Below are 23,698 nucleotides of genomic sequence, written 5' to 3' on the forward strand. Positions count from 1 at the left end.
CCCAACAGCACATTTCTCAGAATGTAACCCTGTTATTAAGCGATGCATGACTAGTCTCTTTTAGGGGTTCACAAACTTTCTGTAAAGGGCTGGATAGGGACCGGCCCTGTGGCGTAGCGGTTAAGTGCGCCCGCTCCGCTGTCGGCAGCCCGGGTTTGGATTCCAGGGCGTGCACCGATGCACCGCTTGTCAGGCCATGCTGTGGTGGCGTCCTATATAAAGTAGAGGAAGATGGGCACAGATGTTAGCCCAGGGCCAGTCTTCCTCAGCAAAAAGAGGAGGATTGGTATGGATGTTAGCTTGTTAGCTGAGGGCTGATCTTCCTCACAAAAAAAAAAAAAAGGCCAGATAGTAAGTATTTTAGACTTTGTGGGTCAAGAGTCAAAATGTGGGAAAACACAAGAAAACAAACTTCCACGGTTTATTTATAGACAAAATTAAAAATGTAATCATAGTAATTGAGTACAGTATTTTATGCAGGTCTATTGATAGAAGAATGAGTATCATTTTGCTTAATTGGGGTTCAGAGTTAGTGTTCTTTGTCATCAAAATCAGTTGCAAATGTGCGTCTGTTAGAGCTGGTACAGCGCACAGGAGCAAGTGAAATTCCCTGTTGACGTTACTGATAGATTTGGTAGATTCAGTGCTGATGAGAGATGCAGGTATTTTCTGCAAAGCATTTGCTGATGAATAGTACAGTGAAAAACCATAGGCTTTTAACACTATGGTTTTACGAGCTTCGTGAAATTTGTCCCACCTAAGGTTTTCACGCTCCACATATATTTTTACCACTGTCAGTTGTAACACATTAGCACATTCCACTTCAGGGTCTAGTGAATTAGTGTTTTCTCAACTTCGAAGATACTCTTGCCTGCAGTTGGTTGTTCCCCACAGACCGTGCACAGAGGCCAGTCCTTCAGTCACTTCCCAGCTCAGCGTTGGGGCCTCGACTCTTCAGAAAAACAGCAGTTGAGTAGTGTCAGTAATGTCTGTGGATTCATCAAGAGCCAGGGAAAATCACTTTAAATCATTTGCCTCATTCTTAATTGACTGTTGCCGTTGCTCCCAGCGTCTGAACTTGTAGAACAACTCTTCTTGCCAAAAGGCCAATAGTCTTAAACTTATTTTCTGTGGACACACTTCTTCAGCTGCTGCAATCAAACGTAATTAAGTCACCATCAGTAAGTGGTTTTCCTTGCTTGGGTAACAAATGAACCACTTGGAAATTTAATTTGGTTGCCTTATTTTCGATTTTTGTGAAGAAATTCTGTTGTATATTGAGAATAGTGCCAGTGACGAGTGCTTAGTCTGGTAATGTTGACCAGCTGTAGTGTCATTGCATGATAAACACAATCCTTTGCCATCCAGTTGATGACAAAATAATCCACCCTCCACAGTGCCTTAAAAACACGACATTCAGATTTCACTCTTTTTGTTTTGACGTGATGGGTATGCACTGGTATTAAGCGAAGAAAAAAAAGTTGCAGTACAACAGCATGGTGGCCCCTGAAATGCTGAGTTGTGACTGCACCACTGGGCTGTAAGCACACTAAAGCACTGTCGCCACTACTCAACTCTGCCCTTAAGCAGTGTGAAAGCAGCTGTAGACAATACGAAATGAAACTACGGACACTGAAATTTGAATTTCATAATATTTTCATGTGTCATGTAATTCTTTAGGCTCTTTCCGAACCATTTAAAAATGTATAAACTATTTTTAGCTCACAGGTTTTTTAACAAAAGGGGTGGGCTGGATTTGGCCCTTGGGCAGTAGGTTGCTAACCCCTGGTCTACCTCATAGGGTCTTGAGGATTTATGTAGCTTAACCTGTATAAAATCCTTACAGCATGTCTGAGTAGTAGTGTTTGTTACCGTCTGGTGCTTTCTTTCATGCTGCTGGTTTTCCACAGGTGTTTGGTGACTCCTGGTTGTGTTCTTTGTGTCTGAGGTTTTCCCTTCGTTTATGGGTGTTGTTTTTCTGCATACTCCATTTCTTATGGGAGGGCGTAGGGTGTCAGGGTGTGCCATCAGAGCATTTTTCTGGGTAAAGAGGCACTGGCCTTCTTCCCAAGCCTAAGTGTCCAGTAGAGGAGTCTGAGCAGACTGCCTGGTGTAAGTGCAGGTGTGGGGATTGGGCTGAGCTGCCTGGCTGCTCCATATTGAGGACTCTGACTAATCCTGATGATTGTCCCAGACTCTTCCTGCCCTCCCATCACCCAGGAGGGCCACTGTGCCAGCTTTCAGAGATGTCCACTGCTGTGTGTGTTTAGGATGTGGTTTCCTTTGTCAGTCTAATCAAATCTCAGTTGCCTCCCTTCATTCAGGATTCCTTATGGTTAACACTCCATCTTCTTTTCTGCACTGTTATGACATATTCCTTCTATTTAAGATACTGTATTTTTCACTTATATACTTTCCTTTTGGTTCTTTTTTATAGTTTCTGTGTCTCCTCTGAGATTTCCTATTTGTTCATTGTGAACATATTTTCTTTTATATCTTTGAGCGTAGTTAGAGTAGCTGCTTTAAAACCTGTGCTGTTTCCGACAGTTTAGTCTTGGGAGTCAGTTGCCATCAATTGTCTTTCCTCTTAAGTATGAGTCACATAGTTCTGTTTCTTCATGTAATAATTTTGGATTTCTTGGAAATTGTGAATGACATATGTTGTAGAGCCTGGATTCTGTTATGTTTCTCTGGAAAGTGTTGTTTTTAAGCAGGCTGTAAACTCTGTGTCTGGTGTGGGCAGGAGCTGAAGGCTCTGTTCAGGTTGTTCCGTCTTAGCTGGGCTGCTGGGAGTTGGCCTGCACATCTGCAGTTCAGGGGTTATCCAGAGGTTTTGGTTTTAGATTAGCAGAATTTGGGGCTCTCTGGGTTTTTTCTTTCCAGGATTTCCTACCTTTCTAGCCTTTGTGGTCTCTACTTTCAGGGTTTTGGTGTGGGTGGTATGGTCTGCTGTTCTTAGGTTAGTAAATTCTAGCTTCAGCAAGGTGGGAGGGACCCTGACAGACAGAAGGAAGCTCTCTTGATAAGGATACTAGAGAAGGGATGGTTCCAGTGAGTATAAAAGTATATGTTTGTATTAGGTAAGATGGGAGCCAAGCTGATTAAAATTTAAATATTGGAAAGAAATATGGGGGCTGGCCGCATAGCACTGGGTTTGGCATGTTCTGCTTCAGTGGCCCGGGTTTGTTGGTTCAGATTCCAGGTGCAGACTTACACCATTTGTGGCGGTGACCCACATGCAAAATAGAGGCAGACTGGCCATGGCTATTAGCTCAGGGCTAATCTTCCTCAGCAAAAAAAAGAAAGAAATGTGATTATGTCCCTGGTCATTCCTAAGGTGTTTCCTGGGCTTGAGCCTTTGATTCCATCCCTCATGGGTCCTGTGCTCTTAGACTCCAGAGAGCTGCTGCTCTGGGGTATCCAAACCTTGGCCAAGACTTTTTGATGCACAGAACACACACATGCACACTTACGTAAACAGCACATAGGCACACTGAAATGTGACCTTATTTGGTACCCCGAAGAACATACAGCCAATAAGTAAATGAAAAGATGCTTATCTTCGCTAATAACCAAGGAAGTGAAATTAAAACAACATCGAAATATGTTTGCCCATCAGATTGGCAAAGATTAAAGAGACTGATACTCTATCCTGCTGCTGAGGGTTGGAGGCATTCTTACACTTCTGGTGCGAGCAGAAGTTGGTACATTTTTGGAGGGCCACTTGGCGGTATCTATCAATGTTTTAAAATGCTGAACTTTAGACCCCACAATTCCACCCCTAGCAATTTTTTGAATAGGAGTACTCGTTCTGGTGATTAGAGATCCATACCCAGAATTGTTCACTAGCTTCATTTAAAATAGCATATATACACGTGAAATTAATGTTACATGTCAATTATATCTCAATAAAAAAAGTTAAAATAGCATATATAGACAACAGTCCAAATGTCCATCTGCAAGATGATTAAGCCATGCCATGTACCACCATTAGAGGCAGGAAGTAGATTTTTATGTGCTGACCTAGAAAGATGTTGAAAATAGAGCAACAAGGAGGCTACAGAGCTCGCAGCACAGAATGAGTCCATTTAAAACCTGCATTTGTTTGAGCTTAGGAATTATCTGGAGGTGTCACCCACTAGGCACCTTGGGAAACTCAAAGGTTGGCTTGGAAGCAATTAACTATTTTTCCAAGTTGTTTCTTTTCCTTTTGTCTATTAAGGAGATGTAACCACCAGCCATCCTGAAACTGACCAAGCCTCACCACAAGAGCTACGCCCATGACCTTTGCCTTATTTTTAATGCAAAGATCTCCCCAGCAGGAGCTTGGGCCTCATTATGTGGAAGCATGTTCTCCAACTGAGCCTGTGCAAGCGAATACTCTAATACTCGCCTCTCCCTTTTGAATATTCGTTCCCCAACCAAATAAAAGTTCCTGCCTTCCTTTGTTCAGGGATGCCATGACTTTGAAAATGATTCCTCATGGCCTCCTATTTGCTGCAAATACACTTCACTGTGTGAGACAGCTTCTGCTGGTGTAGTCTTATTTAACTCACCAGGAGGAGAGCCCACTTGATTCGGTGACAGAGGGACTTGTGCCTAACTTCTTGCAGAGGCTACCTCTGGGGTGAGATAAAGGGGACTCCCATTGTTGATTTCCTTCTGTATTGTTTTCTGTGACTGAGACCACATTACTTGTATGTTTCACACCCTCCTCACCCCCAGTGCTCGCAGATTGCCTTAGCTGGCAGAAGGAGAACTTGCACCTTTGTCCTGGGAAAATCCTAGATGGGGATGAAGCGTGCTACTCTGTGCCTGGTCTGGGTTCTCGCCTCCTGGCTAATTTAATGCATTTCAGTGGTGTCTCTTGGGAGGAATACAGTGGAGGCTCATGCACCAATCACCCAAGTCCACTTTTGGCACACTTCAGTGTCATGGGCAAGGAAAAGACCCACCTCATAATTCCTGGGTTATGATTAGTGGTGCCAGTCGCCTCACAAGCCCGCTTGGGACAGTTGCTCCACTGCTCTCGTGGTTTCCGATGTGGGCGGCCCGTGTCAGCCTGCTGTGGGACACTCACGTCACTGGCTGCTGCAGTTATCTCTTGAATCAAGCTGAGGGGCTTTGCTGCGAACGCAGGGACGGTCGGAGGACAAGTCACCTCCAGCTCTGCAGGCTCAGGGGCCCCCTCAGACTTGCCATGGGACCCGGCAGATGCGTCTGGGAAGGTGAGTCTGTAATTTGGACTTCCTAGCCACTCGAGTTAGCGTGAACTACGGGAGGCGGGGGGTCGGGTGCCGGCCATCCCTGGGCCCGGGAAGAGCCTGTGGAGGAACCTCGGAAGGGCACGTTTGAGGCACCACCTCATTTTCCCTCTGGTGTCCTGGCCTCGGGCGTCTCCCAGAGACAGCACACTGCCTGTGCTGCTGTGAGAATGACAGGCTCATTTCCAGGCCTGCAGGGGTTGTGAGTGCCGCTGGCAGAGAGAAGGGCACTGAGTCTGTCGGGCAGGGTTTCTAATTATGGAAGAGAGTTTGCTTCCTGATGACCAGGCAGACCTCTGTGGGCACGAGTGTGAGGGGGCGTTCTGGGGCCAGATGGTCTCAGCTGTGATGGCCACGAGGGGGGAAGAGGTCCGGTCCCTGGGATCAGTAAAGCCCCTTCAACCCCCCATACTTTGAGGGCCTTTAGGGTGGAAGAGGAGCCGGGAGTTTGGGGATCCCCCTTGGAGCTGTGGGTGGGGCAGCAGATGAAGGTGGGGTTCCAGAGGGAGAGTCAGCTCAGCTAAGGCAGAGGACGGGGAGGAGAGGGTCTGTGCTCAAGTAACATCCTGGAGCCCTCTGCCCGGGTGCCCAAAGCGTTCACAGCATCTGAGGCAGGGGCAGTGTCTGTAGCGAGGTTCAGGAGGTTTCTTACACTGTTAGGGCTGGGTGCAGGGGGCTCAGCATAAATCGGACAGGCTCTCCCCTGGCGGGGCCTGATGTGGGCAGGCAGCACAGCAGTGAGCTTCGCTGACACGGCTGCAAAGGGGCAGTGAGGGCCACTGGAGATGGTTGCTGCGCAGAGCAGGCCACTTGGTAGATGTGGGAGGAGCAGGGGCATCATTTCCCCCCATTTAACCTCCAGGTCCCCAAAGAAGATTGTGTCAACATCCTTATTCTAGCCCTTGCCCACAGCCTCTACTCGCTCCCTGTTCCTGTCGTGAGCTGGCTGGGGCTGGCTCAGGGGTGTCTGGTCTGGCTGGGGAGACAGACTGGGGTGCTTGGGGAGGGCTTCATGAAGGAAGAGGCTGGGGAAGGAAGCCAGGCAGAGGGCTCAGTGTGAGAGAAGGCCGGGAGGTAGTCTTGGGAAGTGCAGAGCTGTGGAGCAGATCAGCAGAGGACCCGAGTGAGCTCCCTGGGTCCTCTCTGTAGCTCTCAGGTGTCCCGTGGGGGTCCTGCCCTCCCCACCCCTGCCCCTGGAGCCTGCTGAGCGTGGTGCCACCCCACCCCGTGCTCTCAAGCTGTCTGCTCCCGGGTTAGCCTGTGGCTGGGCTGGCCCAGTTCTGCACAGATGCAGGTGTCCCTACACTGCTGGGACAGTGGCAGTCCACCCTGGGGCCTGGGTCAGCTCTTAGCTGGGAGGTGGCTGTTGTCCGGAGCTCTCCTCAGATCTCGGTGCTCACTCTGGTCCCGCCCTCACACACCCTGAGTGTCAGCTGTTGTCGGCCGTTCCCCCGGCTCCATCAGTAACCGCTGCAGGATGGGACGGACGCTGCCGCCGGGTAGACCCATGCCAGCCTCCAGTGCTGTGGCTGATGGTGCCCGGTGATGCTTCACCCTAGGGAAGGGTGGGGTCTTCCTGACTGCTGATCAGGGCTGCAGGGCTGCAGATCCTGACTGCAGGACGGGGCTGTGTCCTGTGGGGACATGCATGGGCTGCTGGGGGCATGGGGTGGGGCTGGAGTGCCGTCTGTGCCTGCTCCTTGAGGGCTGACTTGCTGTGGTCTGTGTGCATGTCTGCTGCTTTTTTGCTTCCTTATCACCCATCAGGTTTGCACAACCAGGCTGGCCCTGCTTCCTGCTCAGGAGCTATCAGTGCACCATCTGGAGCTGCAAATGGGGTGATGGGGCGTCAGCAGCCTCCCCCAGCACTTCCTCACACCCAGCCCCCCATCTCCAGTGGACCTCTGGCTCCCCCAGGGATCCCAGGGCTCGGGCTGGCACTCTAGCACGGAGAGCCTTGCTCTCCTGGGGTGCTCTCCTTCACAGGGCCCCCTGGAACAGGGGTGTGACAGGCAGAGTTTAGGAAGTACTGTCTGTTGCATGGACCCCCCACTGTCATCCTCATGCAGTTTCCTGGGGCGGAACGCTGGGCTAGGTCTTTATTTAAGGAGACCAAAGGGAGAGAGGACGTGTAGAAGTTAGCTGTGTGCCCTGGGCAAGGCACACCCCCTCCTTGGGACTCAGCTCTCTCGTGAACAGGGACCGTCTCTATCGCATGCGGCTGTGGCGGGAATTCAGGCGGATGATGCACGTTACACAGTCGGCACGGGTGACACCAGAGCCAGTGAAGCTCCCCTGTGGCTGTTGTTGATGAGAACCGATGCTCTCAATGCTGCCTCCCCTGCAGGGTGGGACCTGGGTCCAGGGATGGGGGCTGGGCTGGCAGAGGACGCTCGTCCCAGGCAGGAGCCTTCTCGGACTCGGACACACAGTGGATCCAGAGTCCAGAACCCCCCAGGAGATCTGAGTTTGAGAGCGCCATCTTAGACGCTGTAGCCACGAGTCTTTGGTCAGGTCAACTGACGTTCCTGAGCTTCGGTTTCCTATCGGCGCAGCTCGGACGGTGGTGCCTAACCGCTGTCACGGGACATGGTGAGGGTGTAGGTGGTGACCCACTCAGAGCATTCTGCTGGGGAGCACCCGTCAGGGGAGTACTCCTCACAGGAAATGCCTCGTGGGGAGCACCCCTCCCAGGGAGGGTCTCATGGGGAGTGTCCCACGGTGGGTGCTCCTCACACAGAGCCCCTCAGCCCAGTCCTTTGCAGGCTGGACTTGGGAGGGCGAGGCCCTGACGCAAGAGAAGGGTGCCTGGCTCCTGATCTGCACCTGCCTCTGCACCTGGGTCGGCGTGGGCGTCTCTGTCCCGGGGGAAGGAGGAGGTGAGGGCTGGCACTGGTGTCTGTGTGAGGTGGGGGGCGGAGAGCGGGGGCCAGGACTGTCCTCTGTCAAACTCCGTGGGCAGGGTTTGGCTGGAAATGTGCTGAGGCCTGTCCTCCAGGGATCAGCCTAGACTTCAGCTCCCCCGATGTACCATGGGTCAGAGCCCGTTGCTTCCTGGGTCTCCCAGCCCTGCCCTTGATAAGTTCTCCTGGGGTCATTCTCTGGGGACTGCCCTTTCAGAGTGTCAGCTCCAGACCCTCCCCTCCCCGAGTCCTACCCCGAAGCAGCCACTGTGGGTCCCAGTGGTCACTGTTCCCGGGTCTAGGGGCTGGAACTTTCACCTGCCTCACCAACAACGTCCTCAGGATTGACTGCCGCTGGTCCGCCCCAGAGCTGGGCCAGGGCGCCAGCCCCTGGCTGCTCTTCACCAGGTGAGGCTGGAGGGCCGGAGCCACCTGGGCAAGGGGCAGGGTGCAGGGGGCAGAGGGCAGGGGGCAGGGGGCAGGGGTGAAAGTAGGGTCCCATGACAGCAGCAGCAGGGGCCGGGCTAGCACAGCTGACCCCGGTGCCGACACATGCCCTTTTCAGCAACCACGCGCCGGGCAGTGTGCACAGGTGTGTCTTCCGGGCCAGCACGTGCACTGTGGTGCTGCCGCCCGAGGAGGTGCTCGTGCCTTCTGACAACTTCAGCATCACTTTCCACCGTCACGTCTCTGGGAAGGAGCAGGTCAGCCTGGTGGACCCACAGTACCTGCCCCGGAGACATGGTGAGGCCAGGGGTGGGTTGCCTTGGCAGGGAACATCCTGGCTGTGTGGGGGTTGGGAAGGGGCCCTGCAGCCTGTAACCCTGTGGCCATTGGGTGCCCTTGGTCCCTGCTAAGAGAGATCCAGGGCTGGGGGCAGGCCATGCCCCTGGGAGGGAGGGCCCACTAGTTACTTGAGGGGTAGGATTTTGGAGGAGGATGAAGATGCAGGGCTTCGAGTTGGGGCAAGGGCTGCAGCTTGGGTCGCTTGAGATGCACTTAGGTTGTAGCAGGAAGGACTGCAGTAAGACACTGGGAAGAACTTCCAGCAGCAGCTTATGAAAGAAAAGGAAGGCAAGATCTGATAATCACCTTGTGTGGCTGCAGGGGCTGGAGGAAGTCATTGCCATCCTGGCCCACCTGGGGCTTTTCTGGACCAGTCTCCCAGTGAGGCCCCTGGGCTGAGAGGGCCTTGACCATGCCCTCCCCCCCACCCCGGAATCTTTCACACCCCCGGTCCTGGGCATGCTGACCGGCACACCCTCCTGTGGCCTCATTCTATTCCAGTGAAGCTGGACCCTCCCTCTGACCTGCAGAGTAACGTCAGCTCTGACCACTGCGTCCTGACCTGGAGCGTCAGTCCTGCCCTGGAGCCGCTGACCTCGCTCCTCAGCTACGAGCTGGCCTTCAAGAGGCAGGAGGAGGCCTGGGAGGTAATGCTGGGCTGCCTCCCTGCGGCCTCTCTCTCCTGGGAGCAGCGGCCCAGGGCCCCTCCTCACCCCATGTGCAGAGATGTCGACTTGGAGTTATGAGGAGGGAAGGTGACCAGAGCCAACTGTAGGTGTGTGCGAGTGTGCCTGTGCGCATGTGTGTTTGTGTGTGTGCGCACAGGTGTGTCTGTATGCGAGCGTGCCTGTGCCTGTGTGTGTGTACACGTGAAAACGTGTGTTTATATGTGTGAGTGTTCACAGGGTGTGCCTGTGTGTGTGAGTGCAGCAAGTGTGGTGAGCGTGTGCACTTGTGTGAGTGTGTACGCAGGTAGATGAGTGTAAGCATGTGCATGCGTGCATATGTAAGTATGCCATGTGCATATGGTTGTGTGAGTGTGGTGAGTGTGCCTGTGTGTGTGTGTGTACGGTCTCGAGGGCTGACGGACCCAGTCTCCCCCTCAGCACATGCTAATTGTCTTGCTCCCCACAGCGGGCCCGGCACAGGGATCGCATAGTGGGGGTGACCAGGCTCCTCCTGGAGGGTGTCGAGCTGGAGCCTGGGGCCGCCTGCGAGGCCCGGCTGCGTGTGCAGATGGCCGCGGAGGAGGATGCGTTGGAGGAGGAGCGCTACAAGGGCCAGTGGAGTGAGTGGAGCCAGCCCGTGCGCTTCCCTGCCCCCCCGAGACGAGGTGGGCACAGGCGGCTGCTGCCTTCCTGGCCCCTGGGTGGGCTCCCCTCCCCTGCTCGTCCCTCCCGTCCTTTTGCCCTCCTGGAACGCCCTCCCTGGGGCGGTCGTGCCCCGTTGACCGTTGACCACCCTCCCCTGGAGCTCTGGGATGTGCAAGGAGGAAGCAGACGCCCACCAAGCGCTGGGCTTCTCAGGACCGTAGTGCGCGGCTGTTACTTGCTGTGCGTGAGCCCAGAGCCGCATGTCAGGCCTGGGGCTTTTGTCTCCTCAGGGAGGGCTGGGCCGGCCCTGTGCACGGTGGTGCCGATGGCCTCGCAGCTGGGAGGGTGAGGCTCAGGGTGCGTGGTTTCCCCACGGTGCTGCGGCAGGCACGACGCAGACCGCCAAGGCCTGTCGTCAACTGTCCTCCTTGGCGCAGGGCACACCTGGGGTGCCTTTGCCGCGTGTCTGGAGGAGCGTGCTGGCACTGAGACTGCTCACAGCTCGCGCCCTTCCTGCTCACAGGCCCCCCGACCGCACGTTTGGGGCAGCCCAACAGTACCCTTGTCGCTGTGTCCATCTTTCTCCTGCTCACCAGCCTCACCTACCTCCTGTTCAAGCTGTCACCCAGGTCAGTGCTGAGGGGGGCATGTGAGTGTGTGCATGCGTGTCGTGTGTTATTACATATGTGTGTGAGAATTTGTGTGTGCGTGTCAATGTATGTGTGTGTGAGTGTGTGCACATGTGGGGGTGTGGTGGGGGATCGAGGGCCAAACCAGCCACCCCTCCCCCTGGGCCCCTCCCCTTCTACCATCTGGTCCTGGATGGGATGGGGTTTTCAAGCCTCTGCCCTGGATTAGTGGGGAGTCCCCAAGTTGCCAGGTTTGAGGAAAGGCAGTGTGGCCCCAAAGAGCCGTGGGGGACCCAAAAGTCACTGGAACCAAGTCGCCTGAGGTCCTTGTCTCCTGCCTCTGGAGGTGCTTGATGGTTTGCTCATGAGTTAACACAATCTATGAAAATACAGACCTGGGCACCTGGTGTGCGCAGGACCTTGTTCTTGGCCTTGGTGGATGCCACAGAGAGCAAGACAGACACAATGGCCCCCCTGAAATAAGCCATCACACGTGTCATGTTACGAGAGGGGCTACAGGGACCTCACCAAAGAGGGGATCCCACCGGAGACTGGCCAGGTGCAGACAGGTAGCAGAGAGGATGAGAGGAGATCAAAAAAGGGCAAGGGGGGAGTGGGGGGGGTGCTGGGTGGGGCCCGATGGGCGGGGCCAAGAAGGCCAGGTAGGGTGCCGGGCTTGTCCTTGAGCAAAGGAAGGCGCTTGGAGCGTGATCAACAGTGTGTGACGTGATCTGGTTTCTATTTTGAGAATGCGTTGTTGGGGACAAGGGGACAGGAGGACCTGCTGGGAGGCCAGTGGTGGTGTCCAGAGAGACGCAGTTTGGCTTGAGCTGGTGAGAGCAGCAGAGATGGTGCAAAGTGAGGGAACTGCTAGGTCTTAGGAAGAGAGACTGAAAGGATGTGTGGAGGATGAGATAGGATCAGTGCCCCCTGACGTCACCCCTGGGGGTGGGATCTGGAGGGGCCAGGCACCAAGGGAGGTTGGGGAGTGGATTTGGACCTATTGGGTTCGAGCCCTGTGTGGCCTCCTTGTGGGAGGCCTCGTGGGTCCTGAGCAGGTGGATTTGGTGCTCAAGGAAGTCAGGTGGGGCTGGGAGCTGCCACCTGTCTGCTAATGGCACCGGTGGTGGTCCTGGAGGTGCTGGCTCCCTCTGTGGGCCAAGGACATGGCTACTCACCCACGCCCTTGAACCTACCGTCACAGGTCACCCTGTAAAGGACACGTGTCTTGGTATAAATCAGCTCTCTGGGGTCCTTAGCCAGGGAGGCCACAGGGTGCCAAGTGTCGAGTCTTGCCCTCACCGCAGGTGTGGACCCAGTGGGAGGAGGCAGAGAGGGAGCGCTGAGTTCCCTGCAGTGACCTGGGCTCGGGCAGAGCCCCTGCCTGGCGTCTGACTGTCGTCGTCCCCCCCACTGGCCTCAGGGTGAAGAGAACCTTCCATCAGAACGTGCCATCTCCAGTGACGTTCTTCCAGCCTCTCTACAGCGTGCACAACGGGAACTTCCAGGTGTGTGGCCACTGCAGGGGCTGCTCAGGCGCCGCTGGGGATGGGGGCTTTGGGTGGGGGTCAGGGGCGGGCTCGGGGTCGGTCAGCGCTTTGAGCTTTTTTGGTACACATAGTTGGCTTATATTTGCACACTGTGTCTCAAATGGGTAAAAAAATGTATCTTTATTCTCTGATACATTCCTTTGGAATCACGGCTGATTCCTTTTGGTTCTCGTGTCTCTAATTCCATTGTTCGTGGAAAACAGTGTAAACTTGCTCATGGCGCTGTCTCCGCCCCTTCTGGGTTGCAGTGGCCCCTTTGAGGTACACAGTCAGTTCAGGGTGCAGACTATGGGGCCGTCTGCACCTGCCGGGTGTCTCGTCCCTTTTTCTTCTCTTAAGGCGTCTTTCTGGTGGCTGTAGGGATGGTCTCTGGTGCTTGTCCTGTCCGTGGGGCCCTCCCTGGTCCCTGGGCTACTGCCCTGGTGGCCATCGTGGAGTGTCCATGCTCTCCGGGTTCCCCTTGGTAGCACACAGGCACCATGGCTGATGACTAGACTCTGTGTTGTCCCCTTTTGTGGTACCCTGGTGGCCTGCCACAGGCCACCAGCAAGCCGAGAACAACGCGGAGGGTCACATCAGACCCTCCGTGGACCCCTCCCTCCCTGCTGGCCTGGTAGGTGATGCTCCCCTGGCAGGAGGCGGGGGAGAGGGAGGCCTCTGGTTTCTGTCCACGCAGGCCCCTCACTCTGGGCCAAGGATGGGAGGCAGTGCTTCCCGGGCCCGCTGACCTGCTCTTCCTGGGATCTCCCCTCCTGGTGCTGCGCAGTTTCCTGGCCTGGCCCTTTTCTCTCTCAACAGGGAGCCTAGTTTTCAAGACTGTTGTGCAAAAACATAATTTGAAGCTTAAAGCTGAGCACTTTGTCCTTGGTGGAGTCCCCTCTTTCCCCCAGGCAGTGGATGTCACCTGCTGAGATCCATGAGGTGCTCAGGACAAAGGCTGAGTGAGGCAAAGGTTTCGATTGGCCCCTGGACCATGTCGCCTGGGTTGCAGGCACCCAGCCCCATCTCTGTAGAGCCTCGGCACCTGTGGTGTGGAGCCAGGGGTCAGCTCTCCAGGGAGCAGGGCAGTGACGGAGGATGTGGCGTGTGTGGTGCCTTTGGGGGAGACTCCGGGTCCCAGCCGGGGAACAGCTTCCCTGTGGGGGGCGGGCCTCTGTGGAGGGGTCCAGCTCTGCCTGCCTCAGCCCAGAGGTGCCAGTCCCCACAGCGTCTCCTGTGGTGTGTGTGCGCGCGTAAGGGGGTGAGGTGGGCTGCCCAGTCTCTGTAGCTGTGGAAGGTGCTGGAGCAGCATCACGGGTTTTCTCTGTCCTTGGCACCTGTTGCCATCTGTACCCTGGTTCAGGCCACTCTGAGCACTAGGCCTTGACCTGGGGCAGTGGTGAGGGGCCCAAAGGGACTCTCGGTGCCATGCTGAGGCTGGGCTGGCACATGGAGGGAAGACAGAATGTTCTGGGCATGGGTGTGGCTTGGCCTCTGGATGTGGATGTCAGGAGAGCTTCCTGGAGGAGGAGGGGAGGCTGCCTCCAGGGTGAGTCCTGAACATGCTGCCTGAGCCCTTCCCTCCTCCCTATGCTCCGTTCCAGAGCTGGACAGGGGCCCACAAGGCTGGTCTGCCATGGAGCGAGGACTGCATGGGTACCCAACGAGCAGCCTCGGAGTCCAGCATCCGGGAGGCCATTGCGTTGCTCACCTATGACCTGGCGGACCCCCTGCAGTCAGTGGGCCTGGAGGAGGAGGGCACCGGCTCCGGCCTCCCGGCAGGCGTGCTGCCAGCAGGGTGTATGGAGTGGGGAGGGCAGCTGCCCGCCTACCTGCCGCAGGAAGACTGGGTCCCCGCGAGCCCTGCCCGGCCAGCTCCCTCCCAGGCAGAGGGCAGCAGCAGCGACTACTGCGCCCTGGGCTGCGATGGGGGTTGCCACCCCTCGACCTTCCTAGGAAACGTGCAGAGCTCTGCGCCCATCCTGGCCTTGGCCTGTGGCCATTCCTGTGACCAGCAGAGCCTGGATGCTCAGCACGGAGGTACCTGTGTGGGAGCTGCTCACAGTCAGAGGCAAGACCTTGGGGAGCAGGCTGCAGGAGGACCTCAGGGCGTTTTGTTCCCTCCCAACCTTGGCAGACAGCGGGCTCAGTCCTGAAAGTTCTAGAGCCCTGGCATGGCCAACTGCATCATGTCCATCTTGGGGAAAATGGACTAAAGTCTCTGGAGATGACCCTTGACTGGGGCCGGACCTCCTGCAGAGGGCCACCTATGCAGTGGTCAGACGTCCTGTCTAGATGAAGGCAGGAGGCCCCTCTTCCCTCCCTCCACTCGGCGCCTGTGAGGAGGGGCCTCTGCCCTCTGCATCCTGCCAACCAGGTCCCCCAACCCCGACTTCCCGCCCTGCTTTCTAGCTTGATCCTAGGCCCCTCTGAGAAAAGGGGTGTTGGCCCCACAGCCTGTTCTGCCCTCACCCCCTTAAAGAGCCCGCCTGGGCCCCGTGGACATGGGTGAGAGTCTGTGACAGGCCGACTGTCCTCCTCCTGTGCCTTCCTGAGCCCCCTCTGCTACTGAGATCAGAAGGCATGTGGTGGCTGCTCCAAACTGCTGATGGCAGGGAGAGGGGCCCAGAGGAGGGTGAGGGTGGGGTCTGGCTCTTCCTGGGCTTTCTGGGCTCCAGGAAAGCAGGGGTGAGGCTCAGTGACCAGCTCCAGGGAGGCCATCCCCCTGCCCCTCTTATCCTCATCCTCTATGGGCCCCAGGAGGCTGAGCGCTGTGGCCAGAGCTCCTGGCCACTCAGGGCCAGAAGTGACCACCCCACACTGGTCTGTGAGGGCCCTGCCTCTGCCCGCCCCGCGGTCTGGAGAGATGGTGGTGGACAGAGCAGCAGGTGTCTGTGAGTCTCCTCAGGCTGCCGGGACAAAGGACGACAGACTAGGTGCTCAGAACAACGGAAGTTTGTTGTCACGCAGCTCTGGAGGCTGGACGTCAGGGATCCGGGTGTCAGCAGGGCCGTGAAGCTGCCAGAGGAGGTTCTGTTTCGGGGTTCCCTCCAGCTTCTGGCAGTTCCCGGCCTGGCACAGCACCACTCCAGTCTTCCCCAGGCATTTTCCCTGTGCGTGTGTCTGGGTCCCAATGCCCCCTTTTATCCCTCACACCTGTGGCGGATTAGGCTGACCTGAGCGACATCACCTTGGCTTGACCATCTGCAAAGACCCTATTTCCATAGAAGGTCACATTCACAGGTGCTTGGGCATTAGGACTTCAAAGTGTGAATTTTGAGGGACACAATTCAACCCGTAACAGTGTCCCTGCCTCTGCCAGCGATCACCTCCATGCTGTCCCAAGGTCTCTGCCAGGGCACCCCTGTCGATCTTACCGGGACCTCAGGCAGAAGACCCCGTTCTGCCCAGCTGCTGGACCTGGGGCTGGTGCTGGAACCATCGACCTGGGAGGGCTGGGACGAGACCTTTCTGGGGTTGGAGGTGCTGAAGTTTTGAAGGTCAGGTAGAATGGAGGCCTGTCCCTCTCTGGGGGCTAACCTCTCCGTGGGCCTCCACTGTCCTCTGTGTCCTGGGCAGAAAAAAGCACTTGCAGCCCCAGGCCTCAGGCAAAGGCCCCTTCTGGCTCAGACAGGCATCCGCTTCCCCTCTGTGTGCTTGGAACCTCTGCGGTTTTGTGGGGAGCCTCGGCAGAGCCGGATTCTGGTCAGCAGTGGTAGGCAGGACCCAGAATGTATCTTTAGTATTCAGAGAGCGGGAGGTGTGGACGGAAGTCAGGTGCAGGCATCCTCCGCGCTAACCAAGTGTAAAAATACTAGCTTGCGCCTACTTCCTGGAGCCAACCCCTGGGGAACCCCAGCTGGTGTATTTATAACAGCGTCGTGTGGTTCGTGTGGCTTCACGTGGGACCTGGGCCACCTGCATCATTAGACAAGCACCCCCCACGGCAGGGCCGCTCTGCTGTGTGGCCGGGGACAGCATTCACACACTTTCTCTGGTGGCCCCTGGAGGCCTGCCTCTGGGTGTGGAGCCTCTCAGAGGCTGTGTGGTGGGAGGTGGGTCAGGCCTGCCCCTCAGCACCTGGGACCACAGCACCTCACCAAGCTGCCGTGAGGTGACCGGAGCAGGGTGCCCGCCCACCGTGTGCTCAGAAGACGCGGACTCCCCCTCCCGGAGACAAGGCGCCCTTGGATCCCGTGTGCCGAGAGCCGGCTCACAGCAGAGCGCGGTTCCAAAGGCCTTGTGAGCGCTGAGGGGGGGTCATTGAGGGGGCATCTGTGAGGGAGTCGGAGAGAAGGGGGCCTGGACCGGAGTCGTGGGACTGCAGGCGGGTTGGGGCACGTGTCTAATGTGGCTGGCCAGGCCCTGGGCCACGCTGGGCTGTGGAGGGCCTTGATGGCCAGGCGACAGGGCAGTAAGGGAAGAGGACTTGTTCTGGGGAGGGAACGCTGAGGAATGGTTTCTTTTCCTTTGTTTTTCAATGAGGTAAGCTTCATAAGATATAAAATTAACTGTGTTAGAGTGTACAGTTCAGTGCCGTTTACTACATGCATAATATTGTGCAACCATCACCTCTATCTACTTCTAAAATATTTCATCACTCCAAAAGGACATCCCTCTCCTGTGAAGCATTTACTCCCCACCCCACTCGCCCTCTGACCTCTGGCAACCGCTAATCTACTATCTGTCTCTATGGATTTACCTGTTCTGGTCATGCTGAGCATCTTTTCATGTGCTATTTGTGTATATTCTTTGGAAAAAAGTCCATTCAAGTCTTTTCCCGTTTTTTAATTGGGTTGTTTGTTCTTTTGTTGTTGAGTTGTAAGAGTTTTTTTAATATATTCTGGATACTAAACCCTTATCAGATATATGATTTGCAAGTATTTTCTCCTATTGTGTAGGTTATCTTTTTACTTTTTTGATAGTGTCAAAGGTTTTAAGTTTTGAAGTCAAATTTATTTATTTTTTCTTTTATTACCTGTGCTTTTTGTGTCATACGCAAGAAATCATTGCCAAATCCAATGCCAATAAACACATGAACAGATGGTCACCATCACTAGCCATTAGGGAAATGAAAATTAAAAAAAAAATCAAAACCACATCACACCCTTTAGAATGGCTATTATCAAAAAAAAAAAGGGGGCCGGCCCCGTGGCTTAGCGGTTGAGTGTGCGCGCTCCGCTGCTGGCGGCCCGGGTTCGGATCCCGGGCGCGCACCGATGCACCGCTTCTCCGGCCATGCTGAGGCCACGTCCCACATACAGCAACTAGAAGGATGTGCAGCTATGACATACAACTATCTACTGGGGCTTTGGGGGATAAATAAATAAATAAAATTATTAAAAAAAAAAAAGAAACTAACGTTGGCAAGGATGTGGAGAAATTTGAACACTCATGCTCCCATTGCTGATGGGAGTGAAAAATGATAGTGCTGATAGTTGCACAACTATGTGAATGTATTTAATGACACTGAACTGTACACGTAGAAGCGGTTAAAATGCTAAATTTTATATTTCGTATATTTTACCACATACACACAAAATCTTCCTCAGAACTGGTCCTGACATAGTTACGCATGTGATGGAAGAAGGCCCTTTTCTCCTGGAGTGAGAAGCAGCCTTCTTGTTCATGCTGGTACTCCAGACCCCAGACTTTTTCACACACACCCAGCGTGATCTCACCAACCAGAGGGAGTCCACTTCCGCCTGGCCCATTCGTACCTCCTTCCACCACCCTATTCCCTTATTCGACTCACCCCCTCCAACCACTCTCAGTTACTGTTCTGTTTACCAGCTCTGTAATTTCTCCTTTCCAGAATGTCATACAAATGGGATCGTACAGTGCGTAGGCCATTCAGATCAGCTTCTTTCACTTAGTAAGATGCATGTAAGATTTCATCTGTGTCTGTGCACGGCGTGGTGGATCATTCCTCTCTATTGCTGAAGAGTATTCCATTGCATGAATGTACCTCACTTGGTTATTCATTCACTACTGAAGGATGTCCTGATTCTTTAAAGTACTTGGCCCTTATGAAGAGAGATGCTGTACATAATTGCATGCTGGTTTTTGCTTGGACATAATTTTTCAAAGAAATTATCCAAATGCCTGGGAGTGCGATTGATGGCTTATGTGGTGAGACCATGTTTAGCTTTGGAAAAAACTGCCAAATTCCTTTAGAATTATGCATTCCACCAGCAATGAATGAAAATTCCTGTTGCTATTGCTATCTTTTTCCCTTCAGATTTTATTCATTTTAATAGACATGCAGTGCTATCTCATTGTTGTTTTAATTTGCTTTTCATGATGAGTGATGTTGAGCATTATTTTGTATGTTTATTTGTCATCTGTGTATCTGCCTTGGTGAGGTGTCTGTTCAGATCTTTACCCATTCTTAATTGGGTCATTCATCTTCTTCTTGAGTTTTGGAGTTTCTTTTTATATTTTGCATAGAAGTTCTTTTTCAGATGTGTTTTCCAAATATTTTCTCCCAGGCTGCGGCTTGTATTTTGTTCTCTTAACAGAGTGTTTCACAGAGTAGACATTTTAAATTTTTAATAAAGTGAACATCAGCAATTTTTTCTTTAATGGACTGGCTTTTGCTGTTTTATTTAAAAACTCATCCTGAGTGACGTCAGCATCATGGTGGAGTGAGCTTTCCCTTAGACTCTCCCCCCCAAGATACAACAAAAAGGACATTCAAATACCAACAGAGGACATTGACACAAAACAAAAGATGTCTGAGGGACCCACACAGCCTTACATCTGAAGGTGGAGGTGCTGGTACCCCCGGACGAAGTGGAAGGAGGTAAGGAGAACTCTTCTCCTTCCCCAACAACAGCGACCCCAAGACCAGGACCACGCAGCTCTTTGCGGGGGAAGGGCAGCCCTCCATGGGAAAACTGTCACTCTCCAAGTTCTCTCACAGCCTGTGGGAAAGTCACATACAGCGGGGACTGAACTGTTATGGGGGTGCCTTCATCAAGCTAGCACCCCAGGAGAGCAGATAGTGAGGGAAGCATGAGAAGCCCCTGGGATCAGGCAGGTGAAAGAAAGAGCCCCTCCCCCCACCTGGAGCACCAGCACAGCCGGTCAGCCAGGGTGCCCACGTACTGTGGCGGGCTCAGAATACACAGCTCTTGACCTTCGCCTAGTGGTGGCAGGTGGAAGCTGTGATCAGATATTATCAGTATGAGGAAAAATAAGCCCATGCCCTCAAGCAGTATGCAAAAATATATTAAATCTCCAGACCAGAAGGAAAATGACAGGCACCCATAAATCAATCCTGAAGGCACAGAAATTTATAACCTAAGCAACAGAGAATTCAAAATAGCTATCATAAGTAAGCTCAAGGAATTATAAGAAAACACAGACAATTCAATGAAATCAGGAACTTCTTCACAAAAGAGATTGAAACTATAAAGAAAAACCAATCAGAAATGTTGGAGATGAAAAACACAATGGAGGAGATAAAAATCTGGAATCTTAACAGAGATGACAATATGGAGGAAAGAATTAGCATCATTGAGGATAGGAATGCAGAAATGCTCCAGGTGGAGGAGGAGAGAGAACTAAGACTAAAAAGAAATGAAAACATTCTCCGAGAAATATCTGACTCAATTAGGAAATCCAACATAAGGATTATAGGTATTCCAGAGGGAGAAGAGAGGGAAAAAGTAGCAGAGAGCTTGTTCAAAGTAATAATAGCTGAGGGCTGGCCCCGTGGCTTAGCGGTTAAGTGCGCGTGCTCCGCTGCTGGCGGCCTGGGTTTGGATCCCAGGCGTGCACCAACGCACCGCTTCTCCGGCCATGCTGAGGCCGCGTCCCACATACAGCAGCTAGAAGGATGTGCAGCTATGACATGCAACTATCTACTGGGGCTTTGGGGGAAAGATAAATAAATAAAATTATAAAAAAAAAAAAAGAAATAATAGCTGAGAACTTCCCAAACTGGGGGAAGGAGCTGGAAATACAAATGAATGAAGTCAATAGATCTCCTAAATATATCAACATAAAAAGACTCTCTCCAAGGTACATAGTAGTAAAGCTGGCAAAAGTCAATGACAAAGAAAAGATATTAAGAGCAGCAAGACAAACAAACAAGCAAAAAAAAAAAAAAACATACAAAGGAATCCCAATCAGGCTTTCAGCCAATTTCTTGGCAGAATCTCTACAGGCTAGGAGAGAGTGGAATGATATATTCAAAATCCTGAAAGACAAAAACTTTCAGCCAAGAATACTCTATCCAGTGAAAATATCCTTCAGATATGATGGAGAAATAGTAACTACCCCAGGTAGACAAAAGCTAAGGGAGTTCATTGCCACAAGACCCCCCACTACAAGAAATGCTCAAGAAGGCCCTCATGCCTGAGGAAAAAAGAGAGAAAGGGGATACAAAGCTTTGAGCACGGAAAAAAATAGGTAGACAAAATCAGAAAAATTGCAGCTCTCTATCAGAATAGGTTAGCAAACATTTAATTATAACATCAAAAATTAAGAGAAGGAAAACACCAAAAATAATAACTTCATCACTTTAAACACAAACTCACAACACAAGATGGAATAAATTGTGACAGTAATAACTTAGAAGTGGAAGAGGAAAGGGATGGAATCGACTTGGTCTAAGGAAATAAGAGCCCATCAGAAAATGGACTATCTCATGGGGCCGGCCTGGTGGTGTAGTGGTTGAGTTCATGCACTCCGCTGTGGTGGCCCAGGGTTCACAGGTTCGATTCCTGGGTGCAGACTGAGGCACTGCTCATCAAGCCTTGCTGTGGCGGTGTCCCACATACAAAATAGAGGAAGACGGGCACAGATGTTAGCTCAGGGCAAATCTTCCTTAGCAAAAGCAAGAGGATTGGCAACAGATGTTAGCTCATGGCCCCAATCTTCCTCACAAAAAAAAAGAAAAAAAAGAAAATGGGCTATCTCATCTACGAGATTTTTTATACAAACCTCATGGTAACCACTAAACAAATAAACAGAACAGAGACACATACAATAAATAAAGAGAAAGCTAAGAAAACCATCATACAGAACTACCAAGTGTGTTACCAGTAGTCTGTAACACACAGGATGAAAAACAAAGCAAATGTGAAAGAACTGGAAAATGAGTGATAAAATAGCAACAGTAAGCCCTGATATATCAATAATCACTCTAAATGTAGATGGATTGAATTCTCCAATCAAAAGACACAGAGTGGCAGGATGGATTAAAAGACAAGACCCAACAATATGCTGACTCCAGGAAACACATCTCAGCTCTAGAGACAAACACAGGCTCAGAGTGAAAGGATGGAAGACAATACTGCAAGCTAATGGCAAACAAAAGAAAGCAGGTGTTGCCATACTTATATCAGACAAAGTAGACTTCAAGATAAAACAGGTAATGAGAGACATAGAGGGACAATATATAATGATAAAAGGGACACTCCACCAAGACATATCACTTATAAATATATATGCACCCAACACAGGAGCACATAGTACATAAAGCAACTGTTAACAAACCTAAAAGGCGATATTAACAACAACACAATAATAGTAGGGGATCTTAACACCCCACTCTCACCAATGGACAGATCATCCAGACAGAAAATCAATAAGGAAATAATGGACTTAAATGAAACACTTGATGAGATGGACTTAACAGATATATATAGAGCACTCCATCCAAACACAGCAGATTACACATTCTTCTCAAGTGTGCATGGAACATTCCCAAGAATAGACCATATGTTAGGAAACAAGGCACGCTTATATAAATTTAAGAAGATTGAAATCATAACAAGCATCTTTTCCAACCGTAATGCCCTGAAGCTAGAAATCAACTACAAGAAAAAAACCGGGAAAGTGACAAAGCTGTGGAGACTCAACAACATGCTACTAAACAACCAATGGATCATTGAGGAAATTAAAATAGAAATCAAATCATATCTGGAGACAAATGAAAATGAAAATACACCATACCAACTCATATGGGATGCAGTAAAAGTGGTCCTGAGAGGGAAACGCAGTAATACAGGCCCACCTTAACAAACAAGAAAAATCCCAATTAAACGATCTTAAACTACACCTAACAGAACCAGAAAAAGAAGAACAAAAGCCAAAGTCAGCAGAAGGAGGGAAATAATAAAAATTAGAGCAGAGATAAATGACATTGAAACCAAAAAAAGAGTAGAAAGGATCAATGAAACAAAGAGCTGGTTCTTTGGGACGATAAACAAAATTGACAAACCCTTAGCCAGACTCACTAAGAAAAAAAGAGAGAAGGCTCAAATAAATAAAATTAGAAATGAAAGAGGAGAAATTACAACAGACAGCACAGAAATACAAATTATAAGAGAATATATGAAAAACTATATGCCAACAAATTGGACAATCTAGAACAAATGGATAAATTCCTAGACTCATACAACCTCCCAAAACTGAATCAAGAAGAAATAGAGAATCTGAACAGACCAATCACAAGTAAAGAGATTGAAACAGTAATCAAAAACCTCCCACAAAATAAAAGTCCAGGACCAGATGGCGTCTCCAGTGAATTTTACCAAACATTCAAAGAAGATTTAATACCTATCCTTCTCAAACTATTCCAAAAAATAGAGAAAGATGGAACACTTCCCAACATATTCTACGAGGCCAACATCACCCTGATACCAAAGCCAGACAAGGACAATACAAAGAAGGAAAACTACAGGCCAATATCACTGATGAACACAGATGCAAAAATCCTCAACAAAATATTGGCAAACTGAATACAGCAATACATTAAAAAGATCACACATGACCGTGTGGGATTTATACCAGAGACACAGGGATGGTTCAGCATCCACAAATCAATCAATGTGATGCACCACATTAACACAAGGAGGAATAAAAACCACCTGGTCATCTCAATAGATGCAGAGAAGGCATTTGACAAGAACCAACATCCATTTATGATAAAAACTCTCAACAAAATGGGTGTAGAAGGAAAGTACCTCAACACAATACAGGCCATATATGACAAACCCAAGCCAATATCATACTCAATGCAGAAAAACTGAAAGCCATCCCTCTGAAAACAGGAACAAGTCAAGGGTGCCCACTCTCGCCACTCTTATTCAACATAGTACTGGAGGTTTTGGCCAGAGCAATTAGGCAAGAAAAAGGAATAAAAGGAATCCAAATAGGCAACAAAGATGTGAAACTCTTGCTGTTTGCAGACGACGTGATTTTATTTATTTATTAAAAAAATTTTTTTTTGAAGATCAGCCCTGAGCTAACAACCATGCC

The 23,698-nt window shown here is 51.5% G+C and overlaps 1 protein-coding gene across 1 annotated transcript; it reads left to right on the plus strand.

The window, feature by feature from the left end:
- The first annotated feature begins 4,417 nt into the window (after positions 1-4,417).
- On the plus strand, positions 4,418-19,009 carry IL9R (interleukin 9 receptor). Its single transcript, XM_058570525.1, has 9 exons — positions 4,418-5,228; positions 8,030-8,143; positions 8,470-8,575; positions 8,733-8,911; positions 9,455-9,600; positions 10,088-10,286; positions 10,790-10,895; positions 12,319-12,403; positions 14,029-19,009. The coding sequence occupies exons 1-9, from the start codon at positions 4,892-4,894 to the stop codon at positions 14,578-14,580; spliced, it is 1,824 nt and encodes a 607-aa protein (XP_058426508.1). The 5' UTR covers positions 4,418-4,891; the 3' UTR covers positions 14,581-19,009.
- The last annotated feature ends 4,689 nt before the right edge of the window (positions 19,010-23,698 follow it).

Source organism: Diceros bicornis, chromosome 26 (assembly GCF_020826845.1).
Source record: "Diceros bicornis minor isolate mBicDic1 chromosome 26, mDicBic1.mat.cur, whole genome shotgun sequence".
NCBI lineage: Eukaryota > Metazoa > Chordata > Mammalia > Perissodactyla > Rhinocerotidae > Diceros > Diceros bicornis.